The sequence below is a fragment of the Pleuronectes platessa genome, chromosome 9, assembly GCF_947347685.1.
Source record: "Pleuronectes platessa chromosome 9, fPlePla1.1, whole genome shotgun sequence".
Taxonomy (NCBI): domain Eukaryota; kingdom Metazoa; phylum Chordata; class Actinopteri; order Pleuronectiformes; family Pleuronectidae; genus Pleuronectes; species Pleuronectes platessa.
The window spans coordinates 23,049,376-23,067,608 of record NC_070634.1 but is presented as its reverse complement, the minus strand read 5'-3'; the positions used below and the strand labels follow the sequence as shown (position 1 = coordinate 23,067,608).

Sequence of the window (18,233 nt, the reverse complement as noted above, 5' to 3'; positions counted from 1 at the left end):
TTTTCAGATGTGTTTATCAGTGTTTGAAGTATTTTAAACAACATTTCAAACAGGAGTCGTACAAGTATAGTTGCCTCTGTTCACTCGCACAACAAATAACAACCACTTATCTCTAATTCAGTTCAAAAGAAAAGGTCGCTGGGTTCATTGGAATGACACCATCAGGAACATCGAGCTGGGGGACAAAATGACCAAAGTGCAAGACATCATCGTTCCCACCATCGACACGGCTCGTTACACCTACCTTATGGACCACTGCATCACCAATGGAGTGTAAGTACTGTCGCTATCAATGGTGCTTCATTAATATCAATAGTTATGAATATATCTGTGCCGAATATACTATCTCATTTCATTTTAACCTGAATTGATTTAATCTAATATTTGCATTTTAACATGTCTCTGCTCAGACCCTCCCTGTTTGTTGGTCCTACCGGTACCGGGAAGTCAGTGTATGTGAAGGAGAAACTGATGAACCACCTGGACAGAGATCGCTTTGTACCCTTCTTCGTCAACTTTTCAGCCCGGACAAGCGCGAACCAAACCCAGGTGAGCATTTTGATGGAAGAAGGTTACTTGAAAGATTGTTTTGATGACGACTAGAAATTTATATGAGTTGATAACTTTCTAACCCTCATTGTTTGTGTGTGTCCAGCATATCATCATGTCCAGGTTGGACAAGAGGAAGAAGGGAGTGTACGGGCCCCCGGTGGGAAAGAAGTGTGTGATCTTTGTGGATGACATGAGCATGCCTGCTCTGGAGCAGTTTGGAGCGCAGCCTCCTGTGGAGCTTCTTCGGCAGTACATGGATCACAAAAACTGGTATGAACCATCCACCATTAGTGACCAGTTTCGGTTTTTGTTGCTCCAAACCATTGTTCATTTTACGCCTGTTATGCTCCGTTAGGTACGATCTGAAGGAAACCACCAAAATCTCGCTCGTCGACCTCCAGCTCTTATGCGCTATGGGCCCCCCTGGTGGCGGGAGGAACGCGGTGACGGCTCGCTTCCTGCGACACTTCAACATTTTCGGCATCAACGCCTTCAGCGATGACACCATGGTTCGCATCTTCTCCAATGTGATGTCCTTCTATCTGAAAAACAACGAATTCCCGTCTGACTGTTTCAGTGTTGGCACCAAAATAGTGACGGCTACCATGGAGGTGAGTGAGCTTAGAGGTTCATTGTTCAGATTTAGGTGAAAGGGTGATGTTTTCAATAGTGTGTTTTATATAAATTGTACGAATTGTTGTTTTCTTTACCCTAGAATGGTTCCTTTATATTTAAATACTATTTAATTATATCAGGAGCGGATCCTGTATATGGAGGCAGCCATGTTTTTGACAGTAGCCCAAACTGGACAAACTATACACCTTTTTAGTTTTTCTGACAGCTGAAGGCTATCGTAGGTTCTCTATCATGTTTGGAAGGGGAGGGTGAGGTGAGGGGCCAGCTGCAATATGACCCTTCACCACTAGATGTCACTAAATTCTACTCACTGGAACTTTAGCATCGTGTGAACACCTTTGTTAAAAGCTTGTCTTTAATTTTCTGACCGTATGCATTACTTTTAATCTCCCAAAGGTGTATAAGAAAGCCATGGAGAACCTGCTTCCAACTCCAGCCAAGTCTCACTACACGTTCAACCTGCGGGACTTCTCACGCGTCATCCAAGGCTGCCTGCTGCTGAGGAAAGAGTCTCTGAAGAACAAAAACACCATGATAAGCTTGTTCGTCCACGAGGTCTTTCGGGTCTACTACGACCGTCTGGTGGACGACAAAGATCGAGCTTGGCTCTACCAGCTGATGATCAGCATCCTCAACGACCACTTCAGCGAGAATTTTGTTGAGGTGTTTGATAACCTGAAGCAAGGAAGTGAAGTAAGTTACACTTTGTGTTGTTCATGTGCTTTACGGTTACTGTGTTTTACCAGGTTTGTGGATGAAGGATGCCGTGACATTTATAACTTTATTTGTGCTTTACTTTTACAAAACTGACTCTAATCCGTGGCATCAAATGTTTTCAGCTGGTTGAGGAGGACATGAGCAACCTTATGTTTGGTGACTACATGCAGCCTGACCTGGAGGATGATGAGCGCATGTACTCTGAGGTGCCCTCGATGGAGGACTTCAGTCAGGTGGTGGTGTCGTGTCTCAGCGAGTACAACCAGACGCACAAGAACCACATGAACCTCGTCATCTTCCGGTAAGACGTTGGTCTTGGGCTGTTCATCGACTTGATTGTTATGTGAAACAGATCAGTTTATTAATTTTCAAGTCAGTTTGCATGTGAATTGTACCTTTAAAAAAAATTCTGTTTTATATAGCTACCTCCTGGAGCATCTGTCTCGCATCAGCCGCGTGCTGAAGCAGCCAGGAGGCAATGCCTTGCTCGTGGGAGTGGGAGGCAGCGGGCGTCAGTCCATCACACGCCTGGCTGGGTCCATGGCCCACATGACCCTGTTCCAGCCTGAGATCACAAAGAACTACAGCATAGCGGATTGGAGGGATGATCTCAAGGTGAGCGTCAATTGTTTTGAAAAGTGTCCTTTTATTCTCATCAGTTTCACACTGTTCTGACCTCTCTGTGTGATACAACTGTGAAGAGCTTCAACACGAAATGTCCTTGTAATCCAGATGCTGCTGAAAAATGCTGGGCTCAAGGGGCAGAAGACGGTGTTCCTGCTAACTGACACTCAGATCAAGGAAGAGGCTTTTCTGGAGGACTTGGACAGTGTCCTGAACACAGGAGAGGTGCCAAATATGTTTGCCATGGACGAGAAGCAAGAGATTATCGAGGTAGGTTGTAATAGCCCTTAAAGAGTAGAGGTCCATTTATATTTGACATAACTCACTTGCTCACGTTCTTCATCTCCCTTTCTCTAGACGCTGCGTCCCCTTGCCGAGGGTGGGAATAAGAAGCTAGAGTTGAGCCCTCTGGCCCTATTTGCGTTCTTCGTGTCCCGCTGCAAAGAGAACCTGCACATTGTCTTGGCCTTCAGTCCCATTGGAGATGCCTTTCGAACTCGCCTCCGCCAGTTTCCATCGCTCATCAACTGCTGCACCATCGACTGGTTCCAGGTACTACATAGCCAGGAGTGGATTATGAGATGTGACTGGAGGTTCATCGTAGACCCTGTTCCTATCGGTGTCCGTAAGTCTGTGTTTGCATCGTCTGTGTTTTTTCCCACTCTGAATCTTCTCCTCTCTGCCCTGACAGCCGTGGCCCGAGGAGGCTCTGGAGCGCGTGGCCAACTCCTTCCTGGAGTCAGTGGGGATGAGTGAGGGCGAGAGGCAGGAAGTCATCCCCATCTGCAAATCCTTCCACACCTCGGCCATACAGCTCTCAACCAGGTAAGACATGTGGTTTGTTAGAGATCAGACTTAAATGAGAGTTAAAGGTAAATTAGACGCACTGAACTTCACACTGTTGATTCCTGTGCAGGTTCCTCTCTGAGCTTGGCCGTCATAATTATGTGACGCCAACTTCCTACCTGGAGCTGCTCGCGGCTTTCCGTCAGCTCCTCACTCAGAAGCGACAGGCTGTCATGGGGGCCAAACAGAGATATATCAACGGTCTGGATAAACTGGCCTTCGCTGAGTCTCAGGTAAATGCAGCACCACTTTTAACTGTGTTGTTTTATTGTCCTTTTTATTTTCATTTCAAGATGTTGCGCACGCCTTTGTCAAACCTGATGAGAACAATGTCTCCTTGTAGGTGGGTGCGATGAAGAAGGAGCTGGTGGACCTGCAGCCGAAGCTGGAAGTGGCAAAGATAGAGAACGCCAAAATGATGAAGGTGAAGAAATCGCATCTTTATTTAGCCGCAAAATTCACCGAGATTATACGCGAAATGTAAATATCTGATGATATCATGTTACAATGCTGAATATGACCACTTACAGGTGATTGAGAAGGAGTCTGTGGAGGTAGAGGCCAAAAGCAAAGTGGTCCGTGTTGATGAGGAGGCGGCGACCATTAAAGCCAACACAGCTCAGGCTCTGAAGGATGATTGTGAGAGCGACTTGGCCGAGGCCATCCCCGCCCTGAAAGCTTCGGTCGCGGCCCTGAACACTTTGAAAGTAAGAACCCCTTCGACCACACGTTTAGCTGGTGCAGTTCAGACAGCTGCTGATGCATAGAGCGTTTTTTAATGCTAAAGTTGATGCTTCTTTTCATTTCAGCCCTCCGATGTCACGATCGTGAAGTCGATGAAGAATCCCCCCCCAGGGGTGAAGCTGGTGATGGCAGCCGTGTGTGTGATGATGGAATCGAAGCCGGACAGAATACCGGATCCATCTGGGAGTGGGAAAATGGTCAGATTTATGTCTGAAATATCCCATTTTTCTAAACTACTCATAACAAAATAATTTTAACATGTCTCATTTTATTTTCTAGATTTTTGATTACTGGGGTCCAAGCAAGAAGCTTCTGGGAGACATGAACTTCCTACGAGATCTGAGGGAGTATGACAAAGACAACATTCCTGTGAGTGTCAGAAAAACTACATCCCTGTTAAATATGATCTATAATCAATGTAATTATATTTTCATGTTCTGTTCTGACCAACTCCGCTTATCTCTTCATCGCAGGCGGCTGTGATGCTACAGATCCGTAATGAGTACATGACTCAGTCCGGCTTTGATGCAGCTAAAGTGGCAAAGGCTTCTTCTGCAGCAGAGGGGTTGTGCAAGTGGATAAAAGCAATGGAGGTGTACGACAGGGTGGCGAAGGTGCAGTGTTTCTGTATTTGCACAGACCTTTCTCTTTAATGTGTCCTGATAACAAATGAATGGTTACGTATGTTTGCATTAACACTTGATCGTTCTCTGTGAATTTAGCTTGTGGCTCCAAAGAAGGCCAGCCTGGCAGAGGCAGAGGGGTCGCTGTCGGCCACCATGGCCCTGCTGGATGAGAAGAGAGGCCAGCTGAAGGAGGTCGAGGACCGCTTGGCTGATCTCACGAAAACCTTTGAGGATAAAACGGAGGAGAAGGCTCAGCTGGAGATCCAAGTGGATCTGTGTGCCAAGAAGCTGGAGAGGGCTGAGAAACTCATCGGTGGTCTGGGTGGAGAGAAAACCAGGTGAGGATGCAAGGAAAAATACATTTTTATGGGCAGGGCCATTGTAGTTAGTTTGATATGATGGGAATTTGATTCGAGGGACTGGAATCTGTGCCGACACTCTTGATCTGTCCAGGTGGTCCGAGGCAGCAGATAACCTGCAGAACACATACGACAACCTGACTGGAGATGTTCTCATCTCTGCTGGGGTCATCGCCTACCTCGGGGCTTTTACCGCCGGCTTCAGGCAGGACTGCACCAAGACGTGGACCGAGCTCTGCCAGGTATAACCTCCGTTTGTCATGTAGCTCTTTTAGTATAACTCTATTTGAACGAACACGCCATTTGAGTGAGATGATTGCACATTTGAATTGTTCCTTATCTTATATTTTACTTTCATCTCAAACTCTCTCTAGTCCAAGAACATTCCGTCATCAGATGACTTCTCTCTCAGTCAGACCCTGGGAGATCCCATCAAGATCAGGGCCTGGAACATCGCAGGTCTCCCCAGTGACTCCTTCTCCATCGACAACGGCGTCATCGTCAGTACTTCACGCCGATGGTGAGTTGGTTCTTGTTGAAGTATTAAATCCACATCTTCAGGTTTGGGCTAAAACAGTTCAAACTAAGATGTGTTTTTTCTTTCATGTGTTATTGCAGGCCCTTGATGATTGACCCTCAGGGCCAGGCCAACCGGTGGGTGAAGAACTCCGAGAAAGACAACGACCTAAGTGTGATCAAGCTGACGGATGAGGACTACATGAGGACCTTGGAGAACTGCATTCAGTTTGGAACTCCCGCGCTGCTGGAAAATGTTGGAGAGGAGCTGGACCCGTCACTGGAGCCACTGCTGCTCAAACAGACCTTCAAGCAAGGTGCTGGGAATGGGATTTGGCTTCTAAGAGACTCATCTGACAAAGTGTACATTGTTTGAAATCACATTTAATTGAAGTCAATGAAAGTTAAATCCTTTTTCTTTCTCACAGGTGGTGTGGATTGCATCAAGCTGGGGGACAGCGTGATTGAGTACTCACCCAACTTCTTTTTCTACATCACCACGAAGCTGAGGAACCCTCACTACCTACCGGAGCTGTCCACCAAGGTTTCCCTGCTGAATTTCATGATCACCCCAGAGGGCTTGGAGGACCAGCTGCTGGGCATCGTGGTGGCCAAGGAGAGGTACGTCTTTATTTGCCTGAAAGACTTACTTGTCACGTCGGCAGAGCTTTGCATCTGACTGATGTTTTTCTGAACCCACAGGCCCGAGCTGGAGAAGGCGAGGAACGCTCTGATCCTGCAGTCGGCTGACAATAAGAGGCAGCTGAAGGAGATCGAGGATCAGATCCTGGAGACGCTGCAGTCTTCTAAGGGAAACATCCTGGAGGATGAGAGTGCCATTCAGATTCTGGACTCTGCCAAGGTCATGTCCGAAGAAATCTCCAATAAACAGAAGGTGCGGACCACAGGCAAAACACGAACTCTGGAATGTGTTATTCTACATTCACATACATACGACATATATGTAGCTGGTAATCTGACATTGAACTGTTTCCACCCAGATCGCAGAGAAGACAGAGATCGAGATTGCGACGTCCAGGGAGGGTTACCGAGACATTGCCAAGCATTCCTCTGTGCTGTTCTTCAGCATGGCCGATCTGACCAACATCGACCCCATGTACCAGTACTCCCTGAACTGGTTCGTCAACCTCTACGGCAAATCCATCAAAGACAGGTGGGTGAATCACACACAGCTTCGTGCATCGAGAGCAACTCTGCTCTATGTTCTGTTAACACAAGCTTAAAATCACACGGATGTGCCATGTAGATACGTAACAGGTAACAAATAGAATAGGTTTATTGTACTGTCAGAATATCTGACTGAGCCCTTTACTCATTCACCAGAGATCAAGCTAAATTTTAAATATCAACAGAGGACAAACTCTGAAATCGGATGTTAACTATTACCTCCTCTCCAACTCTTTGTGTTGTGTGTTTCCTCCATCAGTGCAAAGTCTAACGATCTGCCCAAGAGGCTGAAGATCCTGGTCAACCACTTCACCTACAACCTGTACTGCAACGTGTGTCGCTCCCTGTTTGAGAAGGACAAGCTCCTCTTCTCCTTCCTCCTCTGCGCCAACATACAACTGTAAGTGTTCACGATCCCGCGGGACACACTGGTCGAGATTTTATTTCAGAATTACACCAGATTCTCCTATGAAAATAAAATACGTGACGTCTCATATTGATATTTGCATTCAGGGAAAAGAAGAACATTGAGTACTCGGACTTCATGTTCCTGCTGACTGGTGGAGTCGGGCTGCAGACGACCGTCCCCAACCCCGACCCCAGCTGGCTCCAGGACAAAAGCTGGGATGAGATACTTCGAGCCAGTGAGCTGCCAGGACTACAGGGACTAAGGTACAGAGCGCAGAGCCTTTCTTTTTCATTTGTTATCTTCGTCCTTTAGTTTATTATGAATGACGTCTGACCACCTGGGTTAAACTTGGCTTTCTTTACTCCACAGTGACGCCTTCATCAAGTCTCCAGGGGACTTCAAGACTCTTTACGACAGCAAAGAGCCTCACAACACCCCCCCGCCTGCACCGTGGTGTGATCGACTCAACGGCCTGCAGAAAATGATCATTGTTCGGTGTCTCCGTCCCGACAAGATGGTGCCGACTGTGACCAAGTATGTGGCCGGAGAGCTGGGGAAGAAATACGTGCAACCACCTCCCTTCGACCTGAGTAAGAGTTACCTGGACTCCAACGCCACCATCCCGCTGGTGTTTGTGTTGTCCCCCGGAGCCGATCCCATGGCCAGTAAGTCGGACTTCACCAAAGTTAATGTCATAACTATATCATGATGCTTTCATTTTAATGCTAAAACTGAAAATCTCTCAACAGGCTTAATTAAGTTTGCCACTCAGAAGGGAATGGATGGGGCCAGGTTCCAGTGCATCTCTCTGGGTCAGGGCCAGGGCCCCATCGCGGCTAAGATGATCTCCACCGCCATGAAGGAGGGGGCGTGGGTGTGTTTACAGAATTGCCATCTGGCGGTTTCCTGGATGTCCTCCCTGGAGAAAATCTGCGAGGCCTTCAGTGAGTCAACTTGCAATCCTGACTTCCGCCTGTGGCTCACGAGCTACCCTTCACCCAAGGTAAAGCACTGTGCATTGCATTCTGAACGTTAGGAAGCAATACAGAGATCTCATCTGAGTGGAGTCCTGAAGAAACACCTTGTGTCTGCTTTCAGTTTCCAGTGACCATCCTGCAGAATGGAGTGAAGATGACGAACGAGCCTCCTACAGGACTGAAGCTCAACCTGCTTCAGTCCTACTTGACGGATCCTCTTTCTGACCCCGAGTTCTTCAACGATACCGAGAAGCACCAGGTGAGCTGAGGGTCCTTTTTTTTAGACACAACAGGATTTTTCCATTTCCTCATTCAATGTGTCAGGTTCAGGCTGTTCTCTGACTCTGGGATTTCTCTTCCAGACTTGGGGGAAGCTCCTGTACGGACTGTGCTTCTTCCATGCACTTGTTCAGGAGCGGAAGAAGTTCGGTCCATTGGGCTGGAACATTCCCTACGGCTTCAACGAGTCCGACCTCCACATCAGCATCAGGCAGCTACAGGTATTCACCTCAAATCAACTCATCAAATTTGCCTCACCGGGCTCAACGATCTGTAAATGTGCCTCCTCTGCCCTGAGAGACTCAGCGTCTCTGCCATTACAACAAATATGACTTTCTGTTTCAGCTGTTTGTGAACGGTTACGATGAGGTGCCCTTCGAGGCCATCCAGTATCTGACCGGGCAGTGCAACTATGGCGGCCGTGTGACAGACGACTGGGACCGGCGCCTCCTGGTGACCATCTTGGCGGACTTCTACAACAAGGATGTCATCGAGAAGTCTAACCACTCTTTCTCCCCTAGTGGACATTACCAAGCCCCGCCCACATCGGACTATAATGGCTATATCAAGTTCATGCAGGTAAAACCACTTGATTCATTTAAATATGTCCTTATTTAATTTAAAATACAAATACAAATACCACAGTGTCCAGCCGAATGAGTAACGACACCTTCCCTCACATTCCCGTGCGCTAGGCCCTTCCATCCGGCCAGCAGCCAGAGGTGTTCGGAATGCACGACAACGTGGACATTTCCAAAGATCTCCAGCAGACAAAGTTGCTGTTCGATTCCTTGCTGCTCGCCCAGGGTGGTGGCGCCAAAGGAGGAGCTAGCTCCGGGAGCGACAACGCCCTCTACGACATCGCAGATGATATCCTTGGCAAGGTTTGAATGATACGACGAAGCTAATAAGACGATGTCCTCCTTGTGTAGAAATTGTTTGCCATGTTAGTGGTCATGCTCACGGACACCCGTTAATGTTTGTGCCCCACAGCTGCCGAGTAACTTTGACACGGAGGAGGCTCTGGCCAAGTTCCCGGTGCTCTACAACGAGAGCATGAACACCGTCCTCGTCCAGGAGATGGAGCGCTACAACACGTACGTTCAAACAGCTCCGCGTCGGAACCTCACGAAGAACACATTTATCAAACGTGACTTAATTGCTATTTGATCTCTCTCTCTCCGTTAGGCTGTGCGTCGTGATCCGTCGGAGCCTACAGAACGTGCTGAAGGCCCTCAAGGGTCTGGTGGTGATGGACGCTGAGCTGGAGGGCATTGCCAGCAGTCTGGCTGTGGGCAAGGTCCCAGAGCAGTGGGCCAAGCGCTCGTACCCGAGCCTCAAACCCTTGGGCAGCTACATCCTTGACTTCCTCTCGAGGCTGAAGTTTCTGCAGGATTGGTACGACAGCAACAAACCCGACGTGTTCTGGATCTCCGGGTTCTTCTTCACACAGGCCTTCCTTACCGGGGCTATGCAGAACTACGCCAGGAAGTACAAAGTCCCCATTGACCTGCTCACTTTCGATTTTGAGGTAAGACAACACACACACACCTACTGATGGTTTCTCCTGACTAACAGATCCGCTCATACATCTCATCACAAGGCACTGACATGTTTCCATGATCTCTCAGGTTCTTCCCATCACCGAGTCCGACACGTGCCCCGAGGACGGCGTCTACGTCAATGGATTGTTTCTGGATGGCGCCCGATGGGACAAAGAAAGGTTCGTACATAGTTTTTTTTATATTTAGAATAATAGTTACTGTATATCACGATAATCGAGCGGCACAAAGACAAATCTTAACTGCTGTGTGTCTCTATCATCAGTGGAGTTCTGGATGAGCAGCTTCCCAAGGTCCTGTTCGACACGATGCCCATCATCTGGATCAAGCCCAGTAAGTATTCAGACGTTCGTTCCCTCAAATCTCATTTTGTAAATGTGGTTGCTCATCATTTTCTTGTCTCTCAGCAAAAATGTTAACCGACGACCCGGAGAAACTCTACATTTGCCCGATCTACAAGACCAGTGAGAGGCGGGGGAGCCTCTCCACCACAGGCCACTCCACCAACTTCGTCATCGGCATGACGCTGCCCACCGCCAAACCCCCCCAGCACTGGATCAAGCGCGGCGTGGCCTTGCTCTGCCAGCTGGACGACTGAGCCACATAATAAAACTAATTGTAGTCAGTTGATTCTTGTTGTGCTGGGTTTGAACCCTTATGGTTGCTGCACTAATTGTAAGTCAGCTAAATTAAATGTGATGTAATGTAATCACCATCTTCATCATCATCATCATCATCACCACCACCTCCGTCTGCACTCTCTCTCCCTCTCCCCCTTTTTCTCTCTTGCCCCCATGTGATTTATGATTCAACAAAAGAGAATCAATAATAGAAGTGAAAACTTTAACTGCAGATGTATGAAACTTTTGGTACATCACTAAACTTCAATCCCAAATTAACAGGAACACAAATTAAAGGACGCAGCACAACAAACTGAACATTAAAATATTTATTTAGTAAAATATTTAAAATAAACAAAAACAAAACTACATAAAATTATACAGGGTTGTTTAAAGTACCTAACTTTAAAACATTGTCGCTTCCAACTATAAATGATAATAAAGCATCATGATAAATAATAGTATAATTTTTTGCATGTTTTCATTTTTTCACTCCACGTTTTGAATTACATAATCTTCAAGTTGTAAAATGCGTCGCTTACACCGTAATAAAAAAGTGCACACATGAAATTGAATACAGATTTTTTTTTGACACATCATTAAAAAGACACCTTGACTTTTGAAATCGTACCATATCTACAGTCACTTTGATAAAATTTGGCAGGGGAAATATAAGGTTGTTTTTTTTGGCACTTTGACCAATAAATGGATCTCATTCTTTTTCTACTCTGGGGTTTTGTTCGATTAACGCCAGCAGATTCTGTTGGTTTTCAAGAGTGAAGGCTCACATTATTAGCTTTTTTATTAAGGTAGCGTATGGAAAAAATATAAACGTTTGTTCCCCACTGTCACAAATCAACAAGCACAGAAAAGTCTAAATGCCAAGGTGTCCCCTTAATCGTTAAGAACATCTTGTCGCGTCCCTCGGATTGTGTAACAGTTTCTCTGTAAACAAATTAAGACACTGGAATGACGTACCGAGCTGCAGCAGCTTCAGCCTCTCAGCTCCGTCTCAGAAACACCAACCAACTTTGAAGAGACACTCCTATTTACACTTGAGAATAAATTAATATTGCAATTTCTGTTTGTGTGTGTGTGTGTGTGTCTGTCTGTGTGTGTGGTCTCTTCATCTTCAGATGTCAAGCCTACGGAGACTCATTCTGCTGAAGGAATCTCTGTGGACAGAAAAATACAGACACAAGGTTTTTTAGTTACACAACTGGAAAGATCGGATTTTCAACTCTGAAGTCTGGTGTTTTCACCACACAACCAAAAACTCTGAAGAATTCACTTTTTACTGAATTCTTATGTTTTCATCCCCGTCAATTAGTTTGTTTGTTTTTCAGCAGGATGACGCAGAAATTACAGAACGGATTTAATTTTTTTTAATTTTGTTTTGTTTTTAAACATTTTCATAAATATCAGAGGAATAATTCATAGATCTTGATTTTCATATTTTGGGAACTGATTTGGTGCAGATTCAAATAGAAAGTCCAGATCTAGTGAATTTGGATGTAGTCCCATAAGGGGTTATTGTAGTTATCTGTATAAGCAACTTATTATGGATTCCTCGTCAAAACTCGTCAGTATATATTTTTTAGTTCATAGTAAAGAGTTACAGAGTTAGGAAACAATCCATTTGCAAGGCTCCCTTAATATATTATATGTGCGCCCCCGTGTGGTGGTTGGTGGTAACTACAGTGACAGGAGGATGTGGGCTTGTCTTTTCATTGCTGACCATCTCCACTGCTCCTTCTATAAAGTGAAGGGTTCTACACCGGAACGCCCCCCCCCCCCAAATATTGGTTGCTGCCCCCAGAGGCTAATTCCTCTTCAGACGACAGCCGAAGTGCACATCCGCTGATTCAATTTTCTTTTTTTAAATACATCTCTCACAATTTCCTAGTATCCGAGAAATTCAATAAAAACAATAAAAGCGTATGAATGATATAAACGAAAAATTAACATCTCAAAATGAGTCAAACTACCTGGTCAAGCTGTCCGTTTGCTGCATGATTTTACAAAAGCAAAAGCAAAGATGGGTTTAATGCAACATCCAAAGCATATTATCTACACATGCACACAGACACACACGCACACAGACACACAAAGTCACGTTGAGTCGTACCTGTGCGAGTTGACCTGCAGTACAGGTTTATAGAGCTGAGGGATCTTTCTGTTGATGAGCGGCTGCAGCGCCTCCTTCAGCCGGTGGTAGTTCCTCTCCAGCTCCCTCTGGTACTCCTTCTGGTCCGGACCAATCAGGCTCTTGTTCTTACGCAGGGCATCTTCACACCTTTGGCAAAGAAAAAACATGAAATGGCTCGGCCTGGTAGATTCTCATGTACACTCTGTTTTCTCACATTAAAGGTTTTATCCAGAGGTAGTTAAGTTTAAATGCTTTTATTCATTTTTCAGCCAACTGTTGAATCCCTTCTCAAACGAGTCAGTAGGATAAACAACAGTTGAGATGAAACAGTTTTTCCCTAGAAGACGCATTGGACAGTTTTATCATGAGACATCCACAGTACCTCTTGGTGAAGTCCTTGAAGCAGAGCCGCAGCTTATTGTGGTGTCTGTACAGTTTGGGGTCACTGGGGATTTCTGACAGGAAAACCTGAGCCACCTCCAAAGGACCCTGAGGAAAAAAAACATTATCTGATCAGTCACCTACAGAACAGCGTTTGTAATATTACCTTTAGAGTTCAGGACTATATCTTTCAGACAAAACTTTGTACCTGGTTGACGGTTGTACCAACTGATCCCTGCAGGACCATCTGCAGCATCTTGGCATCAGACGGGTCCTGGTGGGTGGCGTAGGCCAGCTCCTGAGTCTTCTTCTGCATGTCCTCTATGGCCACCTCGATGGGTGTGGAGATAACCTGAAATGTGAGGGATCATAACAAGATTTGGACAAGTTTAAAGAACTGTAAAGAAACAAAATAAAGACCGTGTTTCTGAGAATTAGCTGATAAAGCTTCACTTGCCTCCTCCTTGTGGATGATGTTGATCCGTGTCTTGATGTAGGGGAAGGCGTGGGACGTGGTGAGGATGGTCTTGCGTTTGTACTGTTCGTGCAGATCGCCGTGCGCCCGCCCGTCCAGGGTGAAAGGCGTGCAGTACACAAAACGCCGCAGGTTGTAGTTCTTGTCAAAGTAGGTGATGCGGTCCTTCATCTCGTACGTGTCGAAGTACGGCTCCACATACGTGATCTGGATAAAGGCCTGCAGGAGGAGAGATGGTTTGAGATATTAAAATCTATTTAAAATCATATGTTGCTCATTTGAAATCCCACTGAGGAGCCACACCGACCTTGTTTGGATCCAGCTTGCACTTGTCCGGCGGGTTGGAGTCTTTAATGACTTCTACCTGTTCCTCTCCAAATCGCTCCCCATAGAAACCCTGAGAGGAATCACAGCACAAGAGCCTGGTTAAGTTTTAATATAAGACTAACAACACATGTCCAACAGGTAAGGCTTATAGAAAAGTGTTTGAATTAGAAATGTGGCATCAAAACATGTATTTGGGGTCTGACGGAAATATTATAACTTACAAATTCACTGTATTATTTTATGAAGTTGTTTCCAGGTGTTTACCTCGAGCCTGTGAGAGATCTCTGCCAGCTTCGTGATGGCCGGCTCTTTGTACACAAACTCCTGCTCGTCCAAGTCGCCGAATTTTGAACCATAAATTCCGACTCTGAAGTACGTACCAAACATCCTCTTCATATTCTGCGAGCGGAGGAAAATGTATATTAGCGCTGGAATTAATCAAGGACTTGAATTAATGTCCAGTACATACGTTTTAAATTAAAAATCATCGCTCAAATCAGACACAGTAATAAACCATAAACTTCAGTTCAGTGTCTGTATCGCACACAGAAGTGAAGGAAGAGAGAGAGAGCTGCAGTTCATTCAGATAAAAATATCAGATAAAAATATCAGCTCCAACCGCAAGTGTCGTAATCTGCAAACACAACCAACATAGATAAGATAGATTGTAAATAAAGAAGGACGACATGACCACTCCTCCAAAAGGGAAGCCAAATCATCCTGATCACCCCCTGGTGGCCGTCTGATATACAGGTCATAAACCTCACCTCCTTGTTAGTGGATGGGACCAAACTCACTTTTGCACAATAGGAGGAAGAGGAGACTTGTCCTCCATCTTTATATACAGACTATGATAAGTCCTTTGTTACATCACTTTGAAGAATATTGTGCTCCAAGAAACGTGTTCTGACAAACGTGTCAGACGGAAACAACCACAAGGAGCTCGACAAACTTCAGATTCCCATCCCTGCACGCGTCAATAGTCCAACAGGAAGTAACAGACTAACAGACATATTTACATCCACTGCAGAAGTGCCACTATTTTACAAGGCTGATATTTCTCTTCTGTAACTGTAGAGCAGATGAAGGACAGACAGGTGCAGTGTGTCAACCTCAAGAGAGATCCAACGATCAACAGGGAATAACAGCCTATTTAAAATCACTCCTTTGAGAGTAGAGTATCTGCACGGCTCAAATAAGTAAAGCAAATATGTGTATGGGCACATTATTCAATCTGTAATGGTTTTTCTCAGCTTGTATGTTCACATTTAGTCTCTTTTTCCCACATTTTTCACACATGCACAACGCGGCGGGAGGTTTTCTGCTCAGATCGGTGAGTTTGGTGAATGTCTGAAAGCAGCTTGAGAGACGAGTCCAACAAAAGAGACCTCACCTCCAAGCTGCAGCCTGATCTACTCTGTGATTAGGAAAATCAGACATTCAATGATGGGAAACTAATCTTAAAATAGGCTGTTCTCAGACATGAACTCTGCACAATCGGGTTCAGAATTCCTTCGGAGTTTGAGTGTCTGTGTGTGTGTGTGGCTGTGTAGCAGGAGCCATGGGCAAGCTGAGGACAATTTCTTGTGAAGATAATTAAACCCTCCAACAAGGTTTAGGGCAAACCTTCCCAAATAAAGAAAAACATCACCTCACGTGCTGATTTCAAAAGAAATTTAAGTAGTAATTTAAGAAGCCCTGAAAACTAAGGAACTTACCACAAGACACAATTAAGTTAAGTGGGAAGGAAGGGTCGGCAACCGGGGAAATCAAAAAGGAGAAAACAGAACAAATTTTAATCAGGATTTGGTTCCTCCGGAGAATTTACAAAAACAACACAAACTAACACACAACAGCAAACGAATCTCTACTGATTTTAGAAAAAGAACATTAACTGATCGTGCGGGAGCTGGACCATGCAAAGGCAGGCAGTTACAAGAGTGAGATAATAAAGACCCACAACCGTCAGACACACACCATGCACCTGCAGTGCATTTGCAAAAAGAAACTAGGCGGCGTTCTTTCCAACTCATGCAACAAAACACGAAACTCTGGGGTTAATACTGTTAACAAAAGAACAGAATGGATGAAAAATAAAACCAGGGGTCGATTTAGTTTGAGCTATTAAAAGAAAGTTGCAAGAATACAAACTAATCAAAATCAAAAGGGATAAATCAAGAAATCTTGAGATGAACCCTCTTGGGGAAAAACTATCATTGCCTCTGGAATTTAGATTGTAGCTTCACCCCAATGCAAGTTTACACCTTGTGTTTTGAGACGATTATTCAATTGTGTGTGGAAGAGAACGATCCATGCCCGGAGCAGGGAGGCTGACAGATCCCCTGCAGCTAGAAACAGTGACTGAAATCGAGCCCTGTGGTTCAGGATGAGATGAGATGAAGTGTGACAGTCGGCAGTGCCAGTCACTGACACACCAACAGACAGACAGGAGATGCAGATGGGGAAAAGGTGCGGATTGTGCGAGTGATGCATTCACTGAGACTTTTGTCGTTAGTGTCACACACTGTGGCTCCCATGCACAGCCCGACAACACTGTCACGTAGAAAGAACAAGCTCCTCTTGCTCAGAGGAGGAAGGTGAGAGGAAAACAAGTGCCCCCGGTGGCGGGGCAGACACATGACATTGTCTGCAGGTGTTAATGGAGTGGATGTATGTGAAAAAAGCGAAGAGAGTAACAGAATGCCCACTGCTGGCAAATAAAAAGATGAGTGTGAATAATAAAAATGCCAATACAAAAACAAAACAAAACATGAGCAGGGCCAAGCAGGAACCGATAAGCCACCTACCTCCCAGCCAGTACTCTGTGTGACAAAGAGAATACAGGACATGTGAACAAAGACACACAAACACCCCCACTCGCACACACACACTTCCCGTGTGGCACGACACACAATATTAAGGCAAGGACAATGGGATCTTCAATGAGATAAATCCAGGCTGTCGAGCTGGAGAACAGAGCAACTGACCTCAAGATATCAAAAGGTTTAGTTTGAGAGCCGTTGGTCTGATCACCAGACGAGTGTAACCCAGCCCACACTGTCACTTGATATTTGTCAATACGAGTCACACAACTGGCCAAAAGAACCCACCTAATGCATCCTTAGTTTCATACTTCACAGCTATAAGTACAGCATGCAAAGTATATGAATACATATATAAACACAATAGAGTCAAAATGACCAGAATGATGCAGAAAGGGCTCTTGTAAACATCCATCAGCAACTTTACAAATAAAGCTACAGGAACCTAGTGTGAAAGAGGAGATCTACACAGTGTGTGTGTGTATGTGTGTGTTTACCTGGTGAACTATCTTCCCAAAGGCTTCCTGTAGTTTACCATGAATGGTCGACAGCTTCTTTGCGTCCCTGCTGGCTTCGTGAATTGGGATCAGAACCTTGTATACTTCGTTCACTGCCTCGTACATGCCAGCCTGGAAACAAGAGAAATGTGTCAACACCTTGGGTTGAAATCTAACTTATATTTTAGGTTACAATTTATTTAATTTGAAAAAAAAAGGTGACTGGCTGAGAAGATTTCGAATTAACAATTACAATAATCTTTATAAATATATATATCAATATCCACTTACTACAACAACTAATTATTGAGTTATTTTATCGAAATTAAAACTGATAAGAGAAGAAACTCTATCTCAGCATCCTTCAGTCTAAAGAAGAATTCTCCTCCACCTCCACCTCCACTTCTTACCATGGAGAAGGAGGCGGCAGCCTGCTCCAGGAGTCCGACCAGACCGATCTCAGTGAAGTACTTTCCTGAGCAGATGCCCTCTTCATCTGGTGACACCACGTCATCAGAGACCGCTGACTCCTCCAGCACGTTGGAGGAAATGTTCTGTGATGCAAATACAAACAAACACCTGAGCAAAACCTTTCTTGGACGAGGTAGTTATGTAGATTATTTCAGGGAATAGGCTTATGTACAAACATTATAACTAGAACTGTCTTTACCTGGAAGGTGACGCAGCCCACAGGCAGATACTTGCGGTCCTCCAGCATGCTCAGGTATTCTGCAACCAGAGCGGCGCTGTGCACAAGACACTGGGCAGCCTCGGCGTGGTTATTCCTCTCTGAGTGTTTCCCGGCCATGTTCTGGAGCCATGTCAGTCTCAAGTCTGGAGAGGTCTGGTAACCCTTCGCAATCCTGGATTCAAAGACACAGACAAGCTTAAAGGTGCACAAGTTGTAAAATAACCATGATCACAAAG

The 18,233-nt window shown here is 45.4% G+C and overlaps 2 protein-coding genes across 4 annotated transcripts in view; one reads left to right on the top strand and one right to left on the bottom strand.

Moving 5' to 3' along the window:
* LOC128448225 (dynein axonemal heavy chain 12) overlaps positions 1-10,633 on the top strand; it is a 29,386-nt gene extending 18,753 nt beyond the window's left edge. The window contains exons 44-79 of the mRNA XM_053430794.1: positions 122-273; positions 411-549; positions 656-822; positions 908-1,163; positions 1,585-1,881; positions 2,028-2,206; positions 2,328-2,520; positions 2,638-2,799; positions 2,887-3,081; positions 3,221-3,354; positions 3,446-3,608; positions 3,719-3,799; positions 3,906-4,082; positions 4,185-4,316; positions 4,399-4,488; positions 4,593-4,733; positions 4,842-5,083; positions 5,199-5,346; positions 5,479-5,624; positions 5,723-5,937; positions 6,049-6,241; positions 6,323-6,515; positions 6,622-6,794; positions 7,068-7,208; positions 7,322-7,480; positions 7,587-7,882; positions 7,967-8,220; positions 8,316-8,453; positions 8,557-8,694; positions 8,819-9,052; positions 9,169-9,357; positions 9,467-9,570; positions 9,662-10,004; positions 10,105-10,196; positions 10,301-10,368; positions 10,443-10,633. Coding sequence (XP_053286769.1) covers positions 122-273; positions 411-549; positions 656-822; positions 908-1,163; positions 1,585-1,881; positions 2,028-2,206; positions 2,328-2,520; positions 2,638-2,799; positions 2,887-3,081; positions 3,221-3,354; positions 3,446-3,608; positions 3,719-3,799; positions 3,906-4,082; positions 4,185-4,316; positions 4,399-4,488; positions 4,593-4,733; positions 4,842-5,083; positions 5,199-5,346; positions 5,479-5,624; positions 5,723-5,937; positions 6,049-6,241; positions 6,323-6,515; positions 6,622-6,794; positions 7,068-7,208; positions 7,322-7,480; positions 7,587-7,882; positions 7,967-8,220; positions 8,316-8,453; positions 8,557-8,694; positions 8,819-9,052; positions 9,169-9,357; positions 9,467-9,570; positions 9,662-10,004; positions 10,105-10,196; positions 10,301-10,368; positions 10,443-10,633 — 6,315 coding nt within the window. The remainder of the gene's footprint in view (positions 1-121; positions 274-410; positions 550-655; positions 823-907; positions 1,164-1,584; positions 1,882-2,027; positions 2,207-2,327; positions 2,521-2,637; positions 2,800-2,886; positions 3,082-3,220; positions 3,355-3,445; positions 3,609-3,718; positions 3,800-3,905; positions 4,083-4,184; positions 4,317-4,398; positions 4,489-4,592; positions 4,734-4,841; positions 5,084-5,198; positions 5,347-5,478; positions 5,625-5,722; positions 5,938-6,048; positions 6,242-6,322; positions 6,516-6,621; positions 6,795-7,067; positions 7,209-7,321; positions 7,481-7,586; positions 7,883-7,966; positions 8,221-8,315; positions 8,454-8,556; positions 8,695-8,818; positions 9,053-9,168; positions 9,358-9,466; positions 9,571-9,661; positions 10,005-10,104; positions 10,197-10,300; positions 10,369-10,442) is intronic.
* A 336-nt stretch (positions 10,634-10,969) lies between these two features.
* Positions 10,970-18,233, bottom strand: part of dock7 (dedicator of cytokinesis 7) — a 43,206-nt gene continuing 35,942 nt past the window's right edge. For 2 of the 3 annotated variants that reach the window (XM_053429736.1, XM_053429734.1), the window contains 11 exons: positions 17,977-18,169; positions 17,717-17,860; positions 17,307-17,438; positions 16,795-16,809; positions 14,252-14,377; positions 13,968-14,057; positions 13,643-13,879; positions 13,394-13,537; positions 13,187-13,293; positions 12,784-12,951; positions 10,970-11,830 (listed from right to left, as the gene is read on the bottom strand). In XM_053429736.1, the coding sequence (XP_053285711.1) occupies positions 11,788-11,830; positions 12,784-12,951; positions 13,187-13,293; positions 13,394-13,537; positions 13,643-13,879; positions 13,968-14,057; positions 14,252-14,377; positions 16,795-16,809; positions 17,307-17,438; positions 17,717-17,860; positions 17,977-18,169 (1,399 nt within the window). In that variant the 3' untranslated portion in view covers positions 10,970-11,787. Of the gene's footprint in view, positions 11,831-12,783; positions 12,952-13,186; positions 13,294-13,393; positions 13,538-13,642; positions 13,880-13,967; positions 14,058-14,251; positions 14,387-16,794; positions 16,810-17,306; positions 17,439-17,716; positions 17,861-17,976; positions 18,170-18,233 lie in introns of all 3 variants that reach the window. The other variant, XM_053429735.1, reaches the window with a different exon arrangement.